This window comes from Podarcis liolepis (assembly GCF_965112155.1).
Source record: "Podarcis liolepis genome assembly, chromosome: 6".
NCBI classification, from domain to species: Eukaryota; Metazoa; Chordata; class Lepidosauria; order Squamata; family Lacertidae; genus Podarcis; species Podarcis liolepis.
Window position 1 is genome coordinate 98,123,423 of NC_139559.1, and position 21,658 is coordinate 98,145,080.

At 48.3% G+C, this 21,658-nt stretch overlaps 1 protein-coding gene across 12 annotated transcripts in view; it reads right to left on the bottom strand.

Moving 5' to 3' along the window:
• Window positions 1-21,658, bottom strand: part of RGSL1 (regulator of G protein signaling like 1) — a 40,144-nt gene that overhangs the window by 17,033 nt on the left and 1,453 nt on the right. For 2 of the 12 annotated variants that reach the window (XM_083507066.1, XM_083507075.1), the window contains exons 3-12: window positions 16,361-16,515; window positions 11,652-11,734; window positions 11,153-11,227; window positions 9,705-9,834; window positions 9,232-9,336; window positions 7,557-7,718; window positions 5,594-6,588; window positions 3,751-3,813; window positions 2,192-2,414; window positions 797-904 (exon numbers count right to left, since the gene is read on the bottom strand). In XM_083507066.1, the coding sequence (XP_083363192.1) occupies window positions 797-904; window positions 2,192-2,414; window positions 3,751-3,813; window positions 5,594-6,588; window positions 7,557-7,718; window positions 9,232-9,336; window positions 9,705-9,834; window positions 11,153-11,227; window positions 11,652-11,702 (1,912 nt within the window). In that variant the 5' untranslated portion in view covers window positions 11,703-11,734; window positions 16,361-16,515. Of the gene's footprint in view, window positions 1-796; window positions 905-2,191; window positions 2,415-3,750; window positions 3,814-5,593; window positions 6,589-7,556; window positions 7,719-9,231; window positions 9,337-9,704; window positions 9,835-11,152; window positions 11,228-11,651; window positions 11,735-12,552; window positions 12,650-13,792; window positions 13,945-16,360; window positions 16,516-21,658 lie in introns of those variants that run through there. The other 10 variants (XM_083507070.1, XM_083507069.1, XM_083507072.1 and 7 more) reach the window with 8 other exon arrangements.

A 21,658-nucleotide genomic window follows, 5' to 3' on the forward strand; every position in this document is an offset into this window, starting at 1 on the left:
CACAATGAAATTCTCCTGCATGAAAACATTCTTTCTTCACCCTTATTCCTTCTCAGAGCACAACCAGACATGACAGCCAGACTCAGAACTGCCACTGCTCCACAATCTTCTTCACTCCAAGCTCCCCCTTAGCTTTGCTCTGTTCTCTTCCGATGGAGGCGAGTAGGGGACTGCCCCATGAACCTCAGCCTGCCCTCAGCCAAGCCCCACCCGCCAGCCTTCTTACTTAAACAACCAGTCCAGATTTGTAGAACGAACTAGAATCATAGAACCGTAGAGTTGGAAGGGACCCCGCGGGTCCTCTAGTCCAACCCCCTGCAAGGCAGGAATCTCAGCAAAAGCATCCCTGACAGGTGGCCACTGCTTAAAAGCCTCCAAGAAAGGAGAGTCCACCACCTTTGGGGGAGTCTGTTCCACTGTCAAACAGCTCCTACTTTCAGAAAGTTCTTTCTGATGTTTAGTTGGAATCTCCTTCCTTGTAACTTGAAGTCATTGGTTCAGGTCCTTCCTCCAGAGTAGGAGAAACCAATCCTGCTCCATCTTCCATGAGACAGCCCTTGAGATATCTGAAGAGGGCTCTCACATCTCCTCTAAACATACCCAACTCCCTCAACTGCTCCTCCTGGCGCTTGGTTTGCCTCTTTGCTTCCTTCAACTGGCTCTCTGCCTGTCACTGGCTCCAGCTCCACTTCCTGCCACCCCCGCCAGTCCCAACAGGCACCAGCCCCCACTGGTCTCTCCTCTGCTCCTCAAGCTGGACAAATCCTACCCTGGTACCAATACCCCAGGGACTCACCACTTGATGGGGAAGTTTTGCAGAACGCCTTGAAGTTATTGCTTAGAAGTTCCACAGCCATCTTGGGGTTCAGCCGGGCCAGCTCCTCAAATGTCATGCTGCTGTAATCTGTCTCCAGGAAGGAGAAGAAGATCAGAAGCACTCTTTGGTCCCCTACAGCCAGGACAAGGGATCATGCAAGGAGAGGGTCTATGTACTGGCAGCACCACCATGGAGCACATGATGTGCAATTCTATGTGGCGGCACATTGCCAACGGTTTTGTTAAAAACAGCTGAGACAGGTCCAAGGTTTTATGTTATTTCAGTTAAATGCAAACACTCCCTACATGCCACCTATGAAATAGAAGCACTTTGGTTTCCTTGGACTTCCTGCTGTCTGGACTAGGAGACTAACAGTGCAATCCTAACCACTGCTACTCAGAAATAAGTTCCACTGAATTCATGGGGCATGCACCCAGGTCAATGGCATTAGCACTGCAGCCTAAGTGAAAAGTTAGTCATAGCAGCCTTATCGTTTTCCATAGGAACTGAGCCCCCCCCCCCCCTGCAAGCCCCTCTGCACTCTGGCCTTGCACATGGCCAAAGGCTCTTCTCTGCATCTTGCACACAAAGACGTATGCCAACCCCCTCTAATCCCTGGATCCAGCAGTTGTTAAAAGCTAATCAAGTCCTCTAATTCCCGGAATAGCCAAGCCAGCTGGTGATGGGGGGTTAAATGGAATCGTAGGCAGAGAGCTGCAGTGATGTGACCCAGAAGTAAAGCAGCGAGCTGGAGAGAGAAGGAGAGAGAGCATGTTTGATGTCTGCTGGAATGCAAGGCTGCAGCTATAGGAAAAACAAGGTTCCTTTGGGGTGGGGTAATGCTGTGGACCTCTCCATCGTACGCTCAGGTTGTATGCATGTGTGAATAAACCAAATATCATGACCCCATAGTCTCCTCTGTGCTTCATTTCTAAAAGGAAACACAAACTCCGGGTAAGCGCCCGGAATCTCGCGCTTGCTCAGAGAGTGGGGGAGGATGCAACACTATGCCTTCTTTTGAGTCAATGGCTTCCTTCATCTGCCAGAATGAGCTGCCAACAGAATTTTATCCTTTGTGAAGTGAAAACGTTTCAGGAGAGAATTACTTGAAGAAAACTGGCTGTGGGAATTTCACCTCTACCCCCCCCCCCCAATATTTAGCAAAATGCCTTCCTGATTTGCACTGCCCTGTAAAAGAGCAGGGGGGATTTGAGCAGGGAGACCATTTCTGCTCAGCCCTAAATCCCCATGAGAATGCAGCGCAGATCTGCTCCAAGGGGCCGGCCCCTGTGGCAACTTAAACCTTGCCTTCAGCCAGAGGAAATAAAAAGCATTGCTCTTGAGTGAGTCCTGCAGGGCAGCTCTTCTTCTCACCCATCTTGCGCACTACAGGCTCTGCCTCCATGAAGATCGAGCCCCCCAGGCCCAGGTCCTGAGTGCCCATCATCTGCCAGTGTTCCCCCATGAGCAGCTCAAAGTCTCTCATGCCAGCCAAGGTCTGGCACAGGTGCAAGGCCTCCGTGATTCTCCTGGCCAAGCGGCGATTCTCATCCTTCTCGTAAGGCTCTTCAGCACTGAGTTTCTTTTCCTTGCCGCTCTGCAGTGACAGACAGATGGACAAGGTGCATCACGCAGGTGAAGAATGAAAGTATGGAGAGCAGGATTAAAGGCCAACGAGCGTTCGAATACAGATCCATAGTGGTGGGACTATGCCTTTCCGACCTCCACATTTCCTCCTTTAACTTTGTTTGTGCTTTGGGAAAGTTGCTGAACTGCAGGCAAAGGTCACATCCACATCATACATTTGAAACACTCTTATAACCACTTTAACAGCCATGGCTCCCCACCTGACCCCAAAGACCTCTGGGAACTGCAGTTTGTTAAGAGTGCTGGGAACTGTAGCTCAGTGAGGGGGCTCCTCAGCACCTCTTAATAAACAACAGTTCCCAGGATTCTTTAGGGGAAGCCATGACGGTTAAAGGGGTGTTGCTGACATCCATCTGGCTCAAGAGACAATGGAGTGTAGCTATGGGGGTGAAGTCAAGCCACTGCATTAGGGTGCAAGACTGGGCAGTGTCTGTCAGGAGATGCAGCACAGAATCCAGGGTCATTCGACCAGCTGCCATGTTATAGATTAGAAATTGGAAACTTGGTTGGAGATTGCAGTCAAATACAGCTAGCAAGCATAGGGCTAGTTAGTGCCACAGCGTGTAGTTCCTAGACCTTCCTCCAGAAAAGGAGGCTGTGAACCCTTGTCCTACTGTTCCTCTCCCATTCTCTGCATCATGTAAAGACAGACGGGCTTAAGTTAGCTCTGAGCTTAGAGCACATGTACAAAACTCTCTTTCCTCTATTTTCTACCCAAGACTATTTTGCCTGTATTATCCATGCTTCTGCATGGAATAATGGATGACTGAGGCCTTGAAACTGTAAGTAAAGCATTTTAAACTTACTTAACAGTGTGTGATCTGCTCACAGCAGAAGGGGGTAGGGAGAGAAGTGCTGTGAGTACCTCAGAATGGGATAAAAAGGTTTAACAACCTATATTCCTAACACTATAGTGCTGGTTAACTTTTGTGAGTTTAATCTCTGCTACAGGGGCTCTCTGCCTGCAGGAGAGTGTGCAAAACCCACTGTTCTGAATCCAGGCATCCAGGCATTTCCTTTTGTTGTTCACCTCACCCACACACACGGGTCCACAGAGATTCATATTTTATTCCCTCACAAACTTGTGGCCTTCCAGAAGTTGTTGCACAGCAGCTCACATCATCCTTGACCACAGGCCACGCTGGGGGGGGGGGCTAATGGGTGCTAGGAATCCACCAACATTTGGAGGGCCACAGGTTCCACATCTCTCTTATAGGGAAACATGACCCTTTGATCACACCCTGACACCTCACAAGCCCCTCACTGCCCTGGTGGTTCCAGCTTACCACATAAAACAGGAACATTTTATCGTCGTGCTGAAGGAAATCCTCATAAAGGAAGCTGAGTATCTAAACGGAAAGCGAGAACGGAGTCTTATGCAGGTATTCTTTCCATTTCAGGCAAAAGGCAACAACTTTCGAGCTTCCTGCAAGCAAGCTCTTTAAATCAATTAGACCACTCTGCAGTGAGAGAGAGAACTTCTTCGACAAATCCTATGCCACACAAGCCTTGGAAAGACGTCTAGGCAAAAAGCGGTGCTGCTTAGCTACTGAAAAGGTTGGGCAGCAAGGCTGACTTCACTCTACTGCAGCAGGTCTGAGGAACTCGGTGTTGCTGGACTCCAACTCCCAGCTTCCCCAGCAAGCCTGGCCGGTGGGCAGGGATGATGGGAGCTTTAGTCCAACAACATCTGGAGGGCCACAGCTCCACCCCCACCCCCCGGCTGTGTGTGCACCTTGCCTCTAAAGCGCATTCTTTCCCTCAAAGAATCCTGGGTGCTGAAGTTTGCTGCTGCGAACTGTAACTCCGTGAGAGTTAAACTACAGTGCCCAGAATCCCTTGAGAGAATGAATGTGCTTTGGAATGCGTTTTAAAGAGGCTAACGCAGCCTCTTATTAAATCAGCCTCTTCTCTTGGCACTGCAGAGTGTGAGTTCTGTCTCTTCCTCTGCACCATCACAGGACTGCACCTGTCTTTGTAAGCCAGCTGCTTTTCTATTCCAACATCCACAAAGTCCCATCTCTCAGTTGTCCTCAGCGTCTTCTTTCTGTGCTTCCATTCCATGTTATCTCCAGTTTCCCTATCCTAAGGCCTCTCTGCACTTCCTCCTCTCAATCCCTTCTTTCTTTCTTTCTTTCTTTCTTTCTTTCTTTCTTTCTTTCTTTCTTTCTTTCTTTCTCCCCCCCCCCCTCTCCTTCTTCCACTGTCCTGTTCCTTCTCACAGAGTTCACTGGCAACAGCTCACAGGGCTTTTACACCCTCAACAGTTTGCACCAGTTCAGGATTCTCAGATACAACTAAGGCACGTGGTGTGTTAGGGACCTGCAGAGTGCGCCAGGGAAGGGGGGCTGGAGTTTGACTTGGGAGGGGGCCCCTGTGATTTGTGGGAACCTGTGCCAGCCAGGAAGCAAGAATCAGAGGCAGGGGGAACTCCAGAGCTGGAAGGTGGAGCGCAGGATGGTTTGGAAGAAGAAGAGGAGACGGAGGCAAGTCAGGCAAGTGAAGGGCCAGGTGCTTCTCCCCCCTCTCCCACACCTCTGTCTCCCAGAACCATGAGGGGACTGAAGAGGGGTGAGCAGAGGAAGCTTCCATGCAGGCATGATCTCCAGTTGCAACTGCACAGCCCATCAGGGGAAGGTACATAAACTGGTAAAGGGGGAGTGGTCCCCTGTTGCTGCAACTGCTCCCTAGAGTCTGGGCCTGGCAATAACTGCCTAGATGCTAGGTTGGTGTGCGTGGCCATTCAGAGCCATAGAAATGACTGTAAGTGTCCACTTTTGACAATAAAGAGTTAACTATGTGCTGCATGCATTCCTGACATGGTGTGCCTGGCTGCCTACAGCAGGCTAGAAAAACCAGCGGCAACTCTGCCACACATCTCTGACTACAGGAAAGGAGGGGTTATGGGCTTACGAGGGGCATCTATGTTTCCCACAAAGAAGTGGGGAAGCCAGGGCCACAAAGAATGGATATTTGGAATTCCTCCTTGTTTTGGGGAAAGGGGTGCAATTGGCATCAGGGCATGTTGTCTATGCTAGACCCTGATTACAATACAACTACTTTACTGGGTTAAATCTCAAGTATGCTTCCCGCTATTAATTTTCATGGAGAGAAAACAAGCTTTCCCACCTTACAGATTTCTTTCTGTGCCTTTAGTACCCAGGGTATAACATGTCCAGAAGGAAGGAGATTTTGTAAGTTCCTGAGAGTTGTCAGTTTCAAGGGGAGGTGCCAGTTGCTGTTCTGGGTCAGGTACAGCTCACAAATCCTTTCTCCCATGACATGGCGCAGAAGGATGTTCCCTTCGCCAAGGGAGCAGAGCATCATGCGCAAAAAGTCCTCCAGGTCATGCCACAGGTCTAGGAGATGCACCTCCAGGCCATAATCCCTGCGCAGCAAAAACTCCCGGAAGGGGCGCCCTGCACATTTGTCGGCAGTGAGTGCCCAAGGAAGGAAATCTAAGCACATGGGAGACTTGACAAGGGTTTTTAAGGCAAGCAGCGAAGGGAACTGGACCACAGGAGTGGAAGAGCGCAGCTTATTATAGGTGATTGCGTTAGCAAGCTCATTTGCCAGAGGAGAGGACATGAATTCGCTTGGACTGCTTTTGAAGCTTGGCGATTCATCGGAAACGCCCATTGCTGAATCCCGGATCTGATCTGCAGGAGAAGGACTGGAACTGGCAGAATGCCTTGCAGAATGTCTTGCAGAATGACGGTGCTTCTTGTGTGCCGGACTGCTTCTGCGTGACTTCTTCTTCTTGCGGCTTTCTTTGTGCTTCCCTCCTTCAGAGTAGCCTTGGCCTGTTACATGGTCCCAAACCATCCTCTTGCTTTCCAAGCTGCAATAGGATTTTGTTTCGCTGCTGCTTTGCCTGATGCTCATGGGCGGCCGAGGAGACACCGCCTGATTTGGCAAACCTGCCCTGTGCAGCCTTTCCTCATACTGCTCAAGGAGATGGCGGCACGCTGGCTCCTTCTCCATCTTCAACTTGCAGTGGATGTAGAAGTTTGGGAGCCAGTAGCTTTCGATCTTGAACAGGGCCACTTTCTGCATCTCGGACAGGATTTCCCTCCGAGAGCGGACGTGTTGCGGGTGGTAGGGAGTCATTTTCAGAAGGGATTCTGCAAATGTTACAAAGCATTGGGGGAAAGAGGAGTTAATGGTTCATAGAGTTGTGAAAGAAGAAAATGGTCTTTCTGCTGACTGGCTGGGCTTCTTTTTAATCCCGTGTCCACTTCTGGGATGACTGCTGTCAGATGGCAAGTGTGACGGAGGGCACAATTTTAGCTATCCGTTGCCTGGAGGATGCTCAGACACTCCCCACCCCCACATAATGGGATGCATTAAGGGGAAAAGGCACCAGTCCACCCCAAAATATTAATATTTTCATTTGGCGTCTTGTATCAAAGAGGGAGTCTGAATAGCCAGTGGCAGAATCATAGAACTGCAGTGTTGGAAGGGATCCCAAGGGTCATCTAGTCCAACCCCTTGCAATGAAGGAACCTCAGATAAAGCATCTGTGCATGCCATCAATGATCTCACAAGTTGTCACACTTCCAGTGGCTGAGGCACCGTTTTTCTCTGACTTACACGTCAATCATATGCATGAATAGATTTTTAAAAAAAGCATGTTTGGGTAAAAGTTATCTGTCCTCTGAGAAGTCTATACTGTGTGTTCCAGGTGAGTGGAGTCACTGTTGGGGCCAGGCCTTCTGATAGTCATGAAGGATAGCCCTGTCAACAGCTATCAGCCATTGTGGCTAAATGGAACTTCTGGGTTCAGAAGCAGGAAAAAGAAGAGATGTTGCCTGCAAGCTCTCTTTGCGGGCTTCCTGGGAGCACGTGACGGGCCTTTTTGGGAAGCAGTGTGCTAGGATCAATGGACCTTTTTGAAGGAAACTAGCCAAGCAGTATCACATGCAGAGACACAACAGGTGACTCCACAGGCAGGTGACTCTGTGGGGAATCACGGAAAGATGCAGCGGGGAGTCGCTGATTTAGAAAGGGGCACTTGGGGGTTCCCAGGAACCTTTAATTATATAATTAGTTCTCTTGCAGCATCACAGCACTATGAGAGTGTGTCTCTTACCAATGGTTGTGTTGCAGAGGATGACAACGGTGGAGCCCTCCTGCAAGTGAGTAGCCATCAACACCTGGATCAGGGACTCGTACAGATCTTGCTGGGACTCATCAGTCTCGTCAATCCCAAGTATCCTTTCCGTAGCGAGCCAGAACTTGGTCAGCTCTTCCCCTGTAGATTAGACCTAAAGTTAGGACTACGCATTCCAGGCAATATCTGTAATGTCCTGCTGGGAAGGAATAGGATTTTCAGCTAATTCTTGAGGGGGGTTTGGTGGTGAAACTTGGATTGCAAAATGGTTGCTTTCTGCTTTAAAGGCTCTCCTCCACTGAAGGGGCAAAAGCTCACAGGGAGGTTAAAAGTATACAGGGATGGTTTGCTTAGGAGGGGTATGGAAGGTTAAAAACATTCCTCTACCTGCAATCCCCCTTGTGCTGCTCTCCGGGCTGGGGAACAGGTGAGAGCAGTGAAGGAGGCTGGACTTCAGGGGTAGGGGAATTATTCTTTATCTGGAGGCCTAGTCCTTTCTGTTGTTCAGCTGATCAGTGGGAAGGTGTGTTGTGGGCCATATAAGATTAATAAGGTAAGGACCCCCTGGACAGTTAAGTCCAGTCAAATTTGACTATGGGGTGCAGCACTCATCTCACTTTCAGGCCGAGGAAGCCGGCGTTTGTCCACAGACAGTTTTCCAGGTCATGTGGCCAGAATGACTAAACCGCTTCTGGCACAACAGGACACTGTGACGGAAGCCAGAGCACACGGAAACGCCATTTACATTCCTGCCTCAATGGTACCTATTTATCTGCTTGCACTGGCATGCTTTCGAACTGCTAGGATAGCAGGAGCTGGGACAGAGCAATGGGAGCTCCCATTGCTTGAACTGCCAACCTTCCGATAGGCAAGCTCAAGAGGCTCAGTGGTTTAGACCACAGTGCCACCTTAACCACATAAGTTAAGGCGACCAGCAGCCCAGGGGGTACAGACTGCACACTTCTGAGGAAGATAGAAAAGGGGGCATATTTTCTGAGACTATACATACTGACTGGAGAATATGCACATGTTGGCTGGAGAATGTACAAGATTCACCTGAAATCTGCACATTTTCCAAAGCCTGTTGGGTATTATACATAATGGCCAGATAATGTACAAAATTCATTTGATTCATGCAAATTACCCAAGGTCTCTTGGAGATTATGCATCTTGACCAGGAAATGTGCGCATTCTCCAGGAGGTCTGATGAATGTACACAATGGCTGCTTGTTATGCACATTAACCATTCAACTTGCATTCTCCTTAAAATATCAGGATGGAGGCTATCAATTCATTAGCACTTTAAAATAATAGGGCAGGCTACCCACCGGCAGCACGAGGAAAGACAGCAAGACAAACAACTGAGCCAGAAGCTGATTTGCTATTGCAAACATATATTTGTATCATGCAAGTTGCAGAAGTGAATGGAATCGAGGCTCCCACCACAGCTAAAGAGTTTGCTGTTAAGCCTTTTTAAATGGTGATATCTTTACCCTTAGAGATTGATAGAGTGTGCAGAGGCAGGTTTTTATCAGATAGAAGGAGCTGGACAGATGTTCAGCCCCACGGATCAAACAGAGGAGGTGCAGAGTCTGGGGTTGCCATTTGTTTCCCGCTGTGTAATTTCTGTGTGCTGCGCGTCCCCTTTTCTTACCTGCCATTCCTTGCATGAAGGCGCGGAAGCGCCACATCCCCCGGCTGCCCCCAATGCACTTCTCAAGGAGCCACTGGTCAGCCTTGATCCACCGCAGCATCTCCGCTGTAGAGCAAAAGCAAAGCGACACACTGAAAAGGTGTGTTGGCAGGTCACCCAAAAGTGTATTGGTGGCACCAGCTTGGCTGCAAGAGTTGCCAGAAGGAGGCGCACAAGACACCATCCAATTTGTGCAGCCTTTTATTCTCCCAAAGATATCCTGCAAGGCAGCAGAGGCTCAGTCTCAGAGTTTTCCTTCTCCTTTCCTTCTTCTTTCCTTCCCAGGTGGACGAGGAATCTGCTCATGGTTGGATACTTGGGATTTTTTGTGGGTTCTACATTAGTTTGGACAATCACTCAGTTTCCCTGGTTGTTGTTTTTTCTGGCAGATACTGCTTGGAATGTTTCTTTTAGCATTTCATCTCAACTCTTACCTGCCTCTGGAGACCGGATGAAACTCAGGAGCTCTTCACAGAGAAGGTAGTGTAGGCACAAGTTGGTTTTGCAGAAGAAAGGCAGTCGGTGTTTTTCCATCCAGTTCATCAAGCCTTTGTGCTTTGATACCTGTATTGGCCCAAAATGATGTGCTTTGAGACCAGATATATGGGAGAAAGTCACCAGTTCACATTTAAAAGTGAACCTCCCTAATTTGCACTTTCTGAAACCATGCAGGAACCAAAACACAACCACCCTTCAGAATTCTCAGTGCTCCAAATTTTACAGTGCAGCTTTCCGGCCTAGTAACATGCACAAGAATGCATATACTGGGCTAAATGTATATAAAAATGCATATATTAGTGAAAGTAACATACAAAAATGCATTATATTACGTTTAGGCATTTTATGAGGATTTTGTGGTTTTTTAAGGGAATGGATGTGGAAATGAGGAGAACTGAAGATTGGAAAAATAGGGAGAGACAAAAACTGACAGATTCACCCATCCCTAAAGAAAAAATTGTATTAATGAGCAATAAAAGAGTGGGGGGGGGGTCACATCTGCAAAATCCTGGCATCCAAGAAATTTGTGGTTTATCATTTTCTTTACAAGGAGGTAAAAGACAGCTTACTTGACTGGCACTACCTTGCAGAAAGGATTACTGGCTGTATCACAACACCCCCCGGGCACCCCAAATTCAGTGTCAAGGAAACTCAACAGCAAAGACAGAGGTGAACGGTTTCAAGCAGACGTAACCAACACAGTTGCCCTCAAGACAAGGTTGTACTACAAATCCCATCTGCTCCAACCAGTTTGGCCAATGGCCAAGAATGATGGGAGTTGTGGTCCACTAACATCTGGTGGGTGCCTCGTTGACTATCCTTGGTTTAGAGGGTGAGATAGATTAAAAAGGGAGATGAGGGACAGAGAATACCAATAGCTATGTGAAAAGGATAGGATTGTGATCAGCTTTATAGCCCATCCACTAGAAGTCTTGTCCCTTCTGGTCCTCTTTGATGTCTCAGTACCAGACAGAGCTCTCTTATTCACGAATTGGTTGTGCTCACGCTCTTCAGAGAGAGGCAAGCACTTCAGCAAGTCGTCTTTGTCATTCCGCATGGACACAGCAAGGCAGTTGTGCGTCTGCTTTTGCATGCATGAAAGTCTGAATTCCGCTCATATTATGCCTTGGTGGAAATTAGGTTGTCCAGACACACAAACAGCAAATTGCAGGATGATGGGAAATGGAATAGCATGAGAGATTCCAGCCATCACCCCTACCACAGGCCAAACACCAATAGTTGCATTTTGGACACCACACACTGAAGAAGTCTATTTGATTCTGTGCCAGATTCCTGGGACTTCAAGCTAATATCAGCAATACCATCAATGCCACTCATCCCCATGTGCAAAAGGCTGCCAGCTTTGGAAAATATCGACATTTACCAGGTTGCATGGTAATTCTGGCCAAAGATACCACTGACGAGTGCTGTGCATGAAAATAGGGGTCTGACCAAACACCTGTGGAGAGAGAGAGAAAGAGAGGGAGATGGAGAGAAAGATACAGAAAAAGATGGTTAATGAAGTCTCTACTTTCATCTCCAGCTCTAGTTTCTACTGGGATATAGTCATTGCTTTTTAAAATGATAGTACTGTTACACAGCACCCCAATCTCTGAAGAAGGCGAGACTCCAGGGGTTCCAGGGCTGACCCAGGATTTGTTTCTTCCTTGAATAGGAGCTTGGGGAGGGGCGTTGCAAGCACTGGAAAACAAAGCAGGTAATGCACAACAGGTGAAGGCATCCCTGCCCGCTCTCTGGTTTGTGCAGCAACGTGTAAACACATCTTGAAATGTAGCGGGGCAGGCGACAACCTCACTGCATTTGAAGTCACTAATATGTAATATGTACATAGCCAAATATACTGAGCATTAGAGGGAACTTACAGGAAGATTCAGGAATGTGTTGAAGAAGTCAGCAAAGATTTCATTTTGCATCAGAACTGTCAAGTGCTTCTTGGCAATCAGTTCTGCAAAGATGAAGAGCATGGTTGTGGTGAAAACGGAAGTTTGGGTTTGAAACAGTAAAGTTATCCACTCATCCTTACTGCAAAAAAGTTGACTTTTGAGGAAGCAGGTTTGTTGGGTAACACCTCCCAATTGCAACACATGAATTTTGCAGTATGTGACTGAACATCATATATGGTATATCATAACAACAACAACAACCACCACCAGTAACTCCCTCCCACAAGTACATTTTAAAGGCCAAAGGCCTGGTTATCGAGGAACATTATTGCCGGCACCTAAAGATACTCTATTTAGTGAAGGTGCCAGGCAAGCCTCCCTGGGGAGAGCATTCCATAAGCAGGGAGTCACCACAGAAAAGTCCCGTTCTCCCGTTGCCACCTTCCAGAGCTCTTGTGGAGGAGGCAAATGAAGAAGGGCCTCAGATGATAGTCTCAGGGTATGGATTGGTTCATATGGCGAGAGATGGTCCTTGATTATTGTGTTGGAATTGGTAGGAAGTGAGTCTCATCCACTGAAAAAACGATGAAGAGATATTGGTGTAGAAGAGCCAGTACTGACAGCATAGTGTTTTGAGTCCTGGGCTTGGCTGTGAAAATCCCAGTTTCACATCCATGAGGGCTTCTCTGAGAGCCTTTGGGCGCACCATGGCCATCTATCTGCCCAACCTACCCCAGGGTTGTTGAGGATGGCTGGGCTAACGTCAGTTATGCCACCACCCTGAGCTTCTTGATGGAAAGGTATGATAAAAAATACAGTGAACAAATGATACGCGCGCGCGCACACACACACACACACACACACACACACACACACACACCAACTCTTACTCATTCTATTCATGTTGAGTCTGGGTTGAGGATGCTTTCACTGTTGCAGCATTTCAAGGCAGTTTTTGCTGAGCTCTGTTCTGTTATGATGCGTTAGAACAGTTGCTGCTCCAGCAGGTTCCACATTCCACCAAGGCAGCTCTTAGCTGATCATGATTTTTCTCCCCATTTGTTGCACATAACATGAAAAATTATATTGCTTTACAAATTTCCTCCTAACTATCAAAGATCTCCTTAGAATGTCCTGGCGCTGTTCATAGACTCAGCAGAGTCCAGGGGTGAAGTTTCCCCCGGAATGGCAGCACCTCAGGTTCCTGGTAGGGCTGCTGCCTGTTTGAACTTGCTCTGTCCTCCCTTCCCAAAATAACCTCTCTGCACATAGAAAAAAAAGCAGCAAGTCGGCTAGGAAGAACTCCTGTTCTTTGTGGCTGGGTGTAGGGAAATTCAAACATACAAACATTCATTCCCACTCGTACCCTAAAGTGGAACAGTCCAGGAAATGTCCTGCCATTTAGTTCATTATTAAGAGGCCTTTGCATATCCCAAAACACACATTTCCCTAGCATGCATGTTGTACATGTGATCGTGGAGTTATGATATTTGGGCATTAATTGGAAATTGTTTCACACCAGCCCCACCGCAAGCCCACCACATACCTCTAGAGGTATATAGCACCACACTTCCCCTGTTGCCACCCTCTGGTTGCATAGGGGAGCAACCAAGATGATCAAGGGTTTGGAAACCAAGCCTTATGAGGAACGGTTGAGGGATCTGGGTATGTCTAGCCTTGAAAAGAGGAGACTGAGAGGAGAAGTGATAGTCATCTTCAAATATCTGAAGAGCTGTCACATGGAAGATGGAGCAAGCCTGTGTGGTGTAGTGGTTAAGAGTGGTAGTCACGTAATCTGGGGAACCGGGTTCGCGTCTCCGCTCCTCCATATGCAGCTGCTGGGTGAACTTGGGCCAGTCACACTTCTCTGAAGTCTCTCAGTCCCACTCACCTCACAGAGTGTTTGTTGTGGGGGAGGAAGGGAAAGGAGAATGTTAGCTGCTTTGAAACTCCTTCAGGTAGTGATAAAGCGGGATATCAACTCCAAACTCTTCTTCTTCTTCTTCTACTCCAGAAGGTAGGAATCAGTCCAATACGACTAAATATAAGGAAGAATTTTTGACAGTAAGAGTTGCTTGACAGTGGAACAGAATCCCCAAAAAGGTGGCAGACTCTCCTACCTTGGAGGTTTTTAAGCAGGGATTGGATGGCCATCTATCACTGATGCTTTAACTGAGATTCCTGCATTGCACAGCGAGGGTTGGACTAGATGACCCTTGGGTCCCTTCCAACTCTAAGATTCTAATTTTCTATTATTCTCTTCCTTAATAGCCTGGGGAAAATAATTAGGAACAACCACTAATTCCCAGTCCATGAAAGGATAAAATTGTTAGTTATGCACATGATAGGATAAAATTATTAGTTATGTACACAAACATAATGGCGGCCAATAGAGTAAAACTGACTTTGCAGCTTGAGATGATAAATGCATCATTCACATTGCTAGTGTAACAGAATCTTGTGGCACCTTAAAGTCTGACTAAAACCAGTGGAGAGCCATCATTGTCAATGATACGGAAGCAGGTGGAGAGCAATGGCGTAAGGCAGGTTTCCATGTTCCTATGTAGCGCATGCATTCTAACAGCAGGTGGCAGAATGAGATCAGAAACCATGCATTCTAATCTTAGAGTTTGTGGAAAGTGCAGCAGGAAATCCCAGTGGCATGCTAAGAATTGTTAATACAATGGATTTTCTTCCCAAATCTGGATTACGGCTGCTTATCATCTCTGACTTAGATGTTGCAATAACTCCCAATTACTGCCACACAGTTTCTGACGTATGTGGATTAAGTGCAGGGCTAGCACTCCAAGAACCGGCAATCCTGATTCCAGAGACCCCAGTCTCCCCGCCCTGCACAGCTTTGCACAGAGACTTTTAAGCATTAGATGCCCAGGTCATCTGAAGGCCCGGTCAAGGCCTGATATTGTGAGCAAGGAAGAGCCGTTTTATGCAGGGTCCCCTAAGATGCCACTTGGCGGCTGCTGCCAAACAATGACTTGCTTCCTCAGTCTCCACAACCACCCTGACGAGGGCCGGTGGCGGGCACAAGATCGGCCAGTGAGCTTCACGGCTGAGAGGGGATTTGAGCGCTGCTCTCCCAGGTCCTAATTCAACACGCTTAACTCCAGGCAGGCTCCGGAATTGTGTTCTCTGCTATATGCAGTCATTCCAGCTACTGTGCGAATGGCGCCAGGCGAAGCCTCATGTCATGAAGTTCCAGTGACCAAGAGAAAATGTTCCCCTTTCTAGACTTTCATGTGAACCAGGATGTCTTGGGCAACACATGTACCAAATCTCAGCTTGCTGTTCAGTGTAGCACAAGTCTGCTGGCCATTGCAATGGCCTGTGAGTTGAAGAATCCGTTTCAAGTCTATTATTTTTCACGAAGCACTTGCTCCTTGCAGGCACGTACCATGCAACCCCAGCCTATGGGATGCAGGACTAGTATTCCTTTCCCTTTCTTATATTTCTACACCCCTTTTCACTCCCAGGAGTCACAAATCGGCTTACAAACCCTGGAGTAGCAGTAACACACACACACACACACACACACACACACACACACACTTCCTGGCATCCCCCCCCCACTACAATTGGCCCTGCTGGCTGGGGCTGATGGGACTCAGAGTAAAACAGCATCTGGAGGGCTAAGGATTAGGCAGCCCTGGCCTAGGGAGAACATGAGGGAGAAAATTAAATCTGCACTGATACTAGAAAGAACACGGTAAGGACCCTGCCTTCTGCTTGCCTATGATTTGCCTGGTCTTGTCCTCTGCCCACAGGCCTCTGGGCCAATCAGAGGGTGGGGAAGCACAGCGGGCAGATTAACCTTGTAATGCTTGGCCAATATCCCACTACCATACTACGCAGGCTGTGTTTTCACCAGTATGGTAGTCACACCGCACCTGGACTCAAATGCACCTGGACTCGATGGGGTGGAGAAAACTCCAAAATGTCACTCTGTGGCATCCTGTGTTTTTTTTGTCCTTCAATGAGACATCAATGTGTTTCATCCTGGATCACTTTAGACTGACGTTCTCCCCAGCTTCAGGATAGCTGAGGCACACACTCGTCTGTCTACTGAATTAAAATGGGGCGTTCATCATTCTCACAGCCAGAACACCTTTTTATTAGAGCTTATAAAAGTGAGACTTAACTGCCCTACGGCTCCTGATTCTGCAGGAGTCCTTGATCAGAACATGGCCTCTGATTAGAAGTAGGCAAGTCCTATGCAATGGTGCACGCAGAGATATAACAGGCCACCTCCTCTGAAGGTTAAGTCATTCTGCAGTCCCTCTGCATTGGAGTGAATAGTCATACCTGATCCAGATACGTCACAGGGCACAATCCCTCACACATCCGGGGGGGGGGGTGTTGATTGGAAGAAGGCGTGGCCTTGATAGCAAATCAGGTAGAGCTGGAGCTGAGAGTTCATTCCCCCCCCTCTCTCTCTCTGTGTGTCCCAACACACTGAGAAATTGCACCCCAAATAGAAGCTTGCAAAAGGTGTGCATGCTTGCATGGAAGTAAGTTTCAATGAAATGTCAATAAACCAGTTTCAATAAATGTGAGAGCTGTAGCTTGGTGGCCCAGGATCTTGCTTTGCATGCAGAAGGTCCCAGGTTCAGTCCCGAGGGAGGGCTGGGAAACCTTGGAGAGCATCCTATTCAGGTAAGTGTGAAAATTACCTGCTCCTTGGTAAGTGAGCGCAGGACTGACGCTTGCTGCCTCAGCCCTCTCTCCTCCCCATCCGCCTTCTGAGGCCACGGCCTCTGCATTGCCCCAGATGCATTGCAGACACACGTCATAGTCAAGCCTATCAGTGCCAGATGGAGCTCCTATTCTGGGGAGGAAACAGAAGAAAGAAGAAGAAAGCTTTCCAGTGCTACCTAGATAACCCCCTGACCTTCGCTACACACACACATATTTTGAAACCAGTGACCATCTACCCCTGACCTGGCAGCTTCATCAAAGGCAGCAGGGACCTTTTGTGAATCTTTCAATATTGATTCGTTATAAAAGCAAATTGAGCACGTAGGCTTCTGTGCGTGAGAATTTCATCAGTCCTGCTACCTGGAAGCCAGAGGCTGTAAATCTGCGAGTAGAGGAGCACAGCAGATGCATTCTGCACCAGTCCAAATCACGAACATGAACCTGAGACACAGGGAGGGGAAGACCAGGATATTATCTGCAGAATCCAATGCAAAAGCTCTTCCTGGGCAGCAGCTGCACAACTGAATGCTCCATCCGAGTGAAATATCCCTCCATCTGGAAGAGCAGCATGCTATGGGAAAGGCAATACTTTTCTCAAACATGCTTTTTTGCTGTATCCAGGGAGATGCTTTTTAAGCAGGGCTCAGAAAAAGCTTTCCACCCCGCAGACTGCCTAAGCTGACTTCCAGGGCTGAATTAGATTGGCAGGGGGATGGCACCCACCCACAGCTGCTGCCTACCCCAGGATAGTTGACCAAGGTCCTCCTGGCAGATGACGTAGGACCTGACATCCTCATGCTCAGAGTTTCTGGCTCTGATCCACTGCGTGGCTGCTGCTGCTGCAGGCAAAAGTTGCAGGCAGTCATGTGCCTTTCTTCACAGATGATGCTTCTCTCTTTGAAGGACCCAAAGATAAAAGACGAGCAGCAGGGCTTGGCACCCAGAGAGCCCACTAAGCAGGCATACTCCAGAGGTCACCTGGTCACCAACTTCCCCATAGGGTGAGGTCTGCTGTAAAGGTAAAGGGACTAGTCGCATTAGGTCCAGTTGCAAACGACTCTGGGATTGTGGCACTCATCTCGCTTTACTGGCAGAGGGAGCCGGCGTACAGCTTCTGGGTCATGTGGCCAGCATAACTAAGCCACTTCTGGCAAACCAGAGCAGCGCATGGAAACACTGTTTACCTTCCCGCAGGAGTGGTACCTATTTATCTACTTGCACTTTGACGTGCTTTCAAACTGCTAGGTTGGCAGGAGCAGGGACTGAGAAATGGGAGCTCACCCCGTCGCGGGGATTTGAACCACCAACCTTCTGATCAGCAAGCCCTAAGCTCAGTGGTTTAGACCACAGCGCCACCCATGTCCCTTTTTGAGGTCTGCTGTACTCCCGTTTAAATCATGCTTGCAGTTTCTAAGTTTGCATCTCTACATACAAATCAGAACGTGCAAATTATATGCAGATCTGGGTCCTCTTTTGCCTTTTTTTAAGGGGTGCCTTTCCTCTCTTTTTTTGCTTTTGTAAGCAGCCCCCCCCCCAGCCTGAGCATCCCATGCATTGTCAATCTCTGGAGCAGCGGTGGCAGAACCTGTGGACCTCCAGACACTGATAGCCACACCGTTCCACCAGCCCACTTGCAGCATGGCAAGGGAGAGGGAGGATGGCCACCCAGAGGACCTCACAGTCTCCAACTCTTGCTCTGAACATCGGCAGGGAAAGGTGGTAGCTATGCATCATCTGTAACACTGAGGCTGTGCAAACACTAGCAACTTAAAAGGCAGCAAGGTGTGTTTCAAGTCACTTTGCTGAAACATCAGAGGGAGGGCAAAGATGTCACCCTTCTTGGTGTCCCCCCCCCCCCACGAGAGGTCTGGGCAACACAAGAACGGGGCTGTTCTGCAGTGGCTCCGTTTGTGGAATGCTCTCTCCAGGGGGGCTCCCCTGGTGCCTTCATTAGACATCTTTATGTGCCAGATAAAAACCAGGCCTCTGGCTGATTGACATCTGATGCCCTTGCAAATGTGTTGTGGGAGGGGGGGATTATTGGGTTGTCTTTTCTTATGTGATATATATATATAATGCTGTGCAACTCCTGAGATCTGCAGATGGAGGCCTGTATACTAATTAATTAGTTGTTCGCGTTTACTTTCGCTGCCCCTGCACATGCCAGAGCTCCTATTTGGGAAGCTGTCATCTGCATATCTGCATAGGAACGCGGGTGGCGCCGTGAGTTAAACCGCAGAGCCTAGGACTTGCCGATCGGAAGGTCAGCGGTTCGAATCCCTGCAACGGGGTGAGCTCCCGTTGCTCGGTCCCAGCTCCTGCCAACCTAGCAGTTTGAAAGCACATCAAACTGCAAGTAAATAAATAGGTACCGCTCCAGCGGGAAGGTAAACGGCGTTTCCGTGCACTGCTCTGGTTTGCCATGCTTAGTCATGCTGGCCACATGACCTGGAAGCTGTACGCCGGCTCCCTCGGCCAATAAAGTGAGACGAGTGCCGCAACCCCAGAGTCGGCCACGACTGGACCTAATGGTCAGGGGTCCCCTTCACCTTTACCATCTGCATATGGGCATCGGCTGCCTCCAATGCACGCACCTGGCTTAACTGCGAAGCGAATGTGCCTTAAGTTCTCTAGTTGGATGGAAGCTGGTTTGAGGGGAAATGCAGCAAATGGCAATATTTCTCAAGGAACTAAAGGATGTGAATGTAAATACTTTACATATACTGTATTCTTCTTTAGCTATGTGTTCTGCAAGCAAAAGCTTTTGAATATTTTAACTAGTGTTCAGACACTGTTTTAATTTCAATAAAAGTCAGTATTGCACATGATGTTGGCTTCTTAGCAATTTAGCTACTCTGCCAACATTTAAGCCCCAGTGACCTTTCAACGGACTCAGAACAATCAAGTCTCTTAAATTCCAGTGCAGAGATAGATATTTAGACACAACCCTGTGTCTAAAATTGAGCCCTGTATAATTATGACAACTAAAAAAGGAGAGGTGGCTTGTGCAGGTAGGAGTGACGCACAAGATGCCTCCGTTCCCTTCAGGTGTGATTGGCCAACCTGTGGCCAAAGCCAAAGAACAGAGTACAGTATGCTAGTAAGTCTTTCTTCTCTTTGGTGATCCCTCGTAGCTGGGTAAGATTGTCTTCCATAAACACGGTTTGAACAGTGAGTCCGTAAATGACTGTGGAGGCCAGTTGTGGATCCCCACGTCCTTCCACAGTGGGGACATTGAATTCCGGGCGGGAGTTGATCACTGTGAGGGTTTGCCGAGCGTGCCTTCCTCTTAGCACATGTCTTCCTTTCATCCTGAGTTCGAGTGTCTTCAAAGCCCATGACACCTTTACTAAAGACTGTTCTCCAAGTGGAGCACTCGCAGGCAAGTGTTCCCCAGTTGTCCGTGTTTATACTCCTTTTTTTTAGATTTGCCTTGAGAGAGTCTTTAAACCTCTGCTAGTAAGTAAACATGTTTGGAGCAAAGGGAAGTGGAGTTCTCCAAGATCCCTCGCTGGAGGGGCTCATCTCACACTGGCTTCAAGTCACCCAGCCTCCTGCTGTAGCTTTCGTTGGTAAACAACCTTTGAAAATAGCTTGCGGGGGGGGGGGGGAGTATGAATTCTGAACAAGGGCAGCCTCCAAGACACCTAAGCACCTTCCAAGAACCTTTGTTCTGACATGCAATGAGCGGGGGGGGGGGTGAGGCAAGAGATCAAGGAAGGGACAAAAACTGACCCCTTCTGCAATTTCCTTTCTTTGCAACACAGAGAAAGGGAAGATTGGTACCAAGGAAAACTGGTTAATACTGGGAGAACACTGGATATCCTGGATTAGCAATGGAGAAAATGGATTTTTAGCAGGTGCAGCTTGTCATCTAGGAGTCAGGAAAACCGTAGCAGCCCAAATTCTCTCCTCCATGGGTGCTCCTAAACGGGGCCTTAATATTGCAACTGAGTCAAGGCTGAGGAGCACCTGTCTGGAGGCACCTGACATACATAAGAAACTCTGAATATCAAAGAAACAGATGTTGGACTAGGGACACCATCAACTTGGTCTACCGTCTCCATGCCGAGTTATCTGGAGCGTGTTCTGCAACAGGCAGTTGACAAACGCAGGGAGCTGCTTTCTACCAGAGATGCTCAGTCCAGGTCAACCGGACTGGAGGCAGCTCTCCTGGGCTTTAGGCAAGAAACCTTCCCATACGGGGAAATGAGACCTAATAAAAACAGGGGTGGGGTGGGCAGGGCTCCTCCTTCTCAGTTGTCTAGAAGAGGGAATTTCAGTTGGCTAGCTATGCTTGCAGAAATCCCCTTTATTAAAGGCGCAGGATCTGCACCCTCTTTTTCAGAGATGAATCTGAGAACTTTTGTGGGCAAAGTACATGCTCTACCACAGACTAATTAATTTGCAATGCCGTTTTAAAGATGATAATCGTAATAATTAATTTGTGTGCCCCCCTCTCTCTGTCCCTAGCCCAATTTCTCCCCTAGCTGAGCAATTAGGTTCAAGTGACCAGATACGAACTTGTCTGAATAATTGGAGGTTTGTCTCCACTGTGAAATAACTGACCACTTGATGGGATCCCAAACCATGGCATCAGACAAAGCACTGTCTGACGGAAGGGCTTGGAGAGTTGAAGAAGAGGCAGGGGGAGCCCAGGTGACTCAAGGTGAATGGAAGCTGGGTCTGCGTTAGGACTTGCCTTCCTCCATCAACTCAATCCAGCTCCTCAAAGAACAGGCAGTAATGGTAGCAGCAAGCCACAGCTGCAATTTGAGGGCCAGCCCAGGGCCTCCCAGACGCTGTGAGGCTCCAATTCCCATCATCCCTGACCACTGGCTGTGCTGGATGGGGTTGGTGGCAGTTGGGAGTCCCGGGGCACATGGAGGGTGCCCTAAGCTAGCCTTGATGGCTAACAGTCTCCATGAATTGGTGCAAACCTTTCTACAAAGCCGTCTAAGGCAGGGGCCATCACTACATTTTGTAGTGAATTGTGTAAGCTAATGAGAGACTGAACAGAGAAGTGCTTGTCTTTTGTCTGATCCAAACCCACTACCAGTTGATCCCACACACACTAGCATTATCATGTGCAAAAGCAGCACAGGGTGGTATACAATCAAGTTTTACTCAAAGCACGCTGGTGGAATTAAGGCACTTAACTGAGAGCTCATGCAGACTGCCTTTCATGCCGTTTTACTGCTGAATCGAACCTGCTCAGTTTCAATTCTGCGCATTCACACTGTTTTCTGGGCTACTTGCCTCTTAGCTCCTAC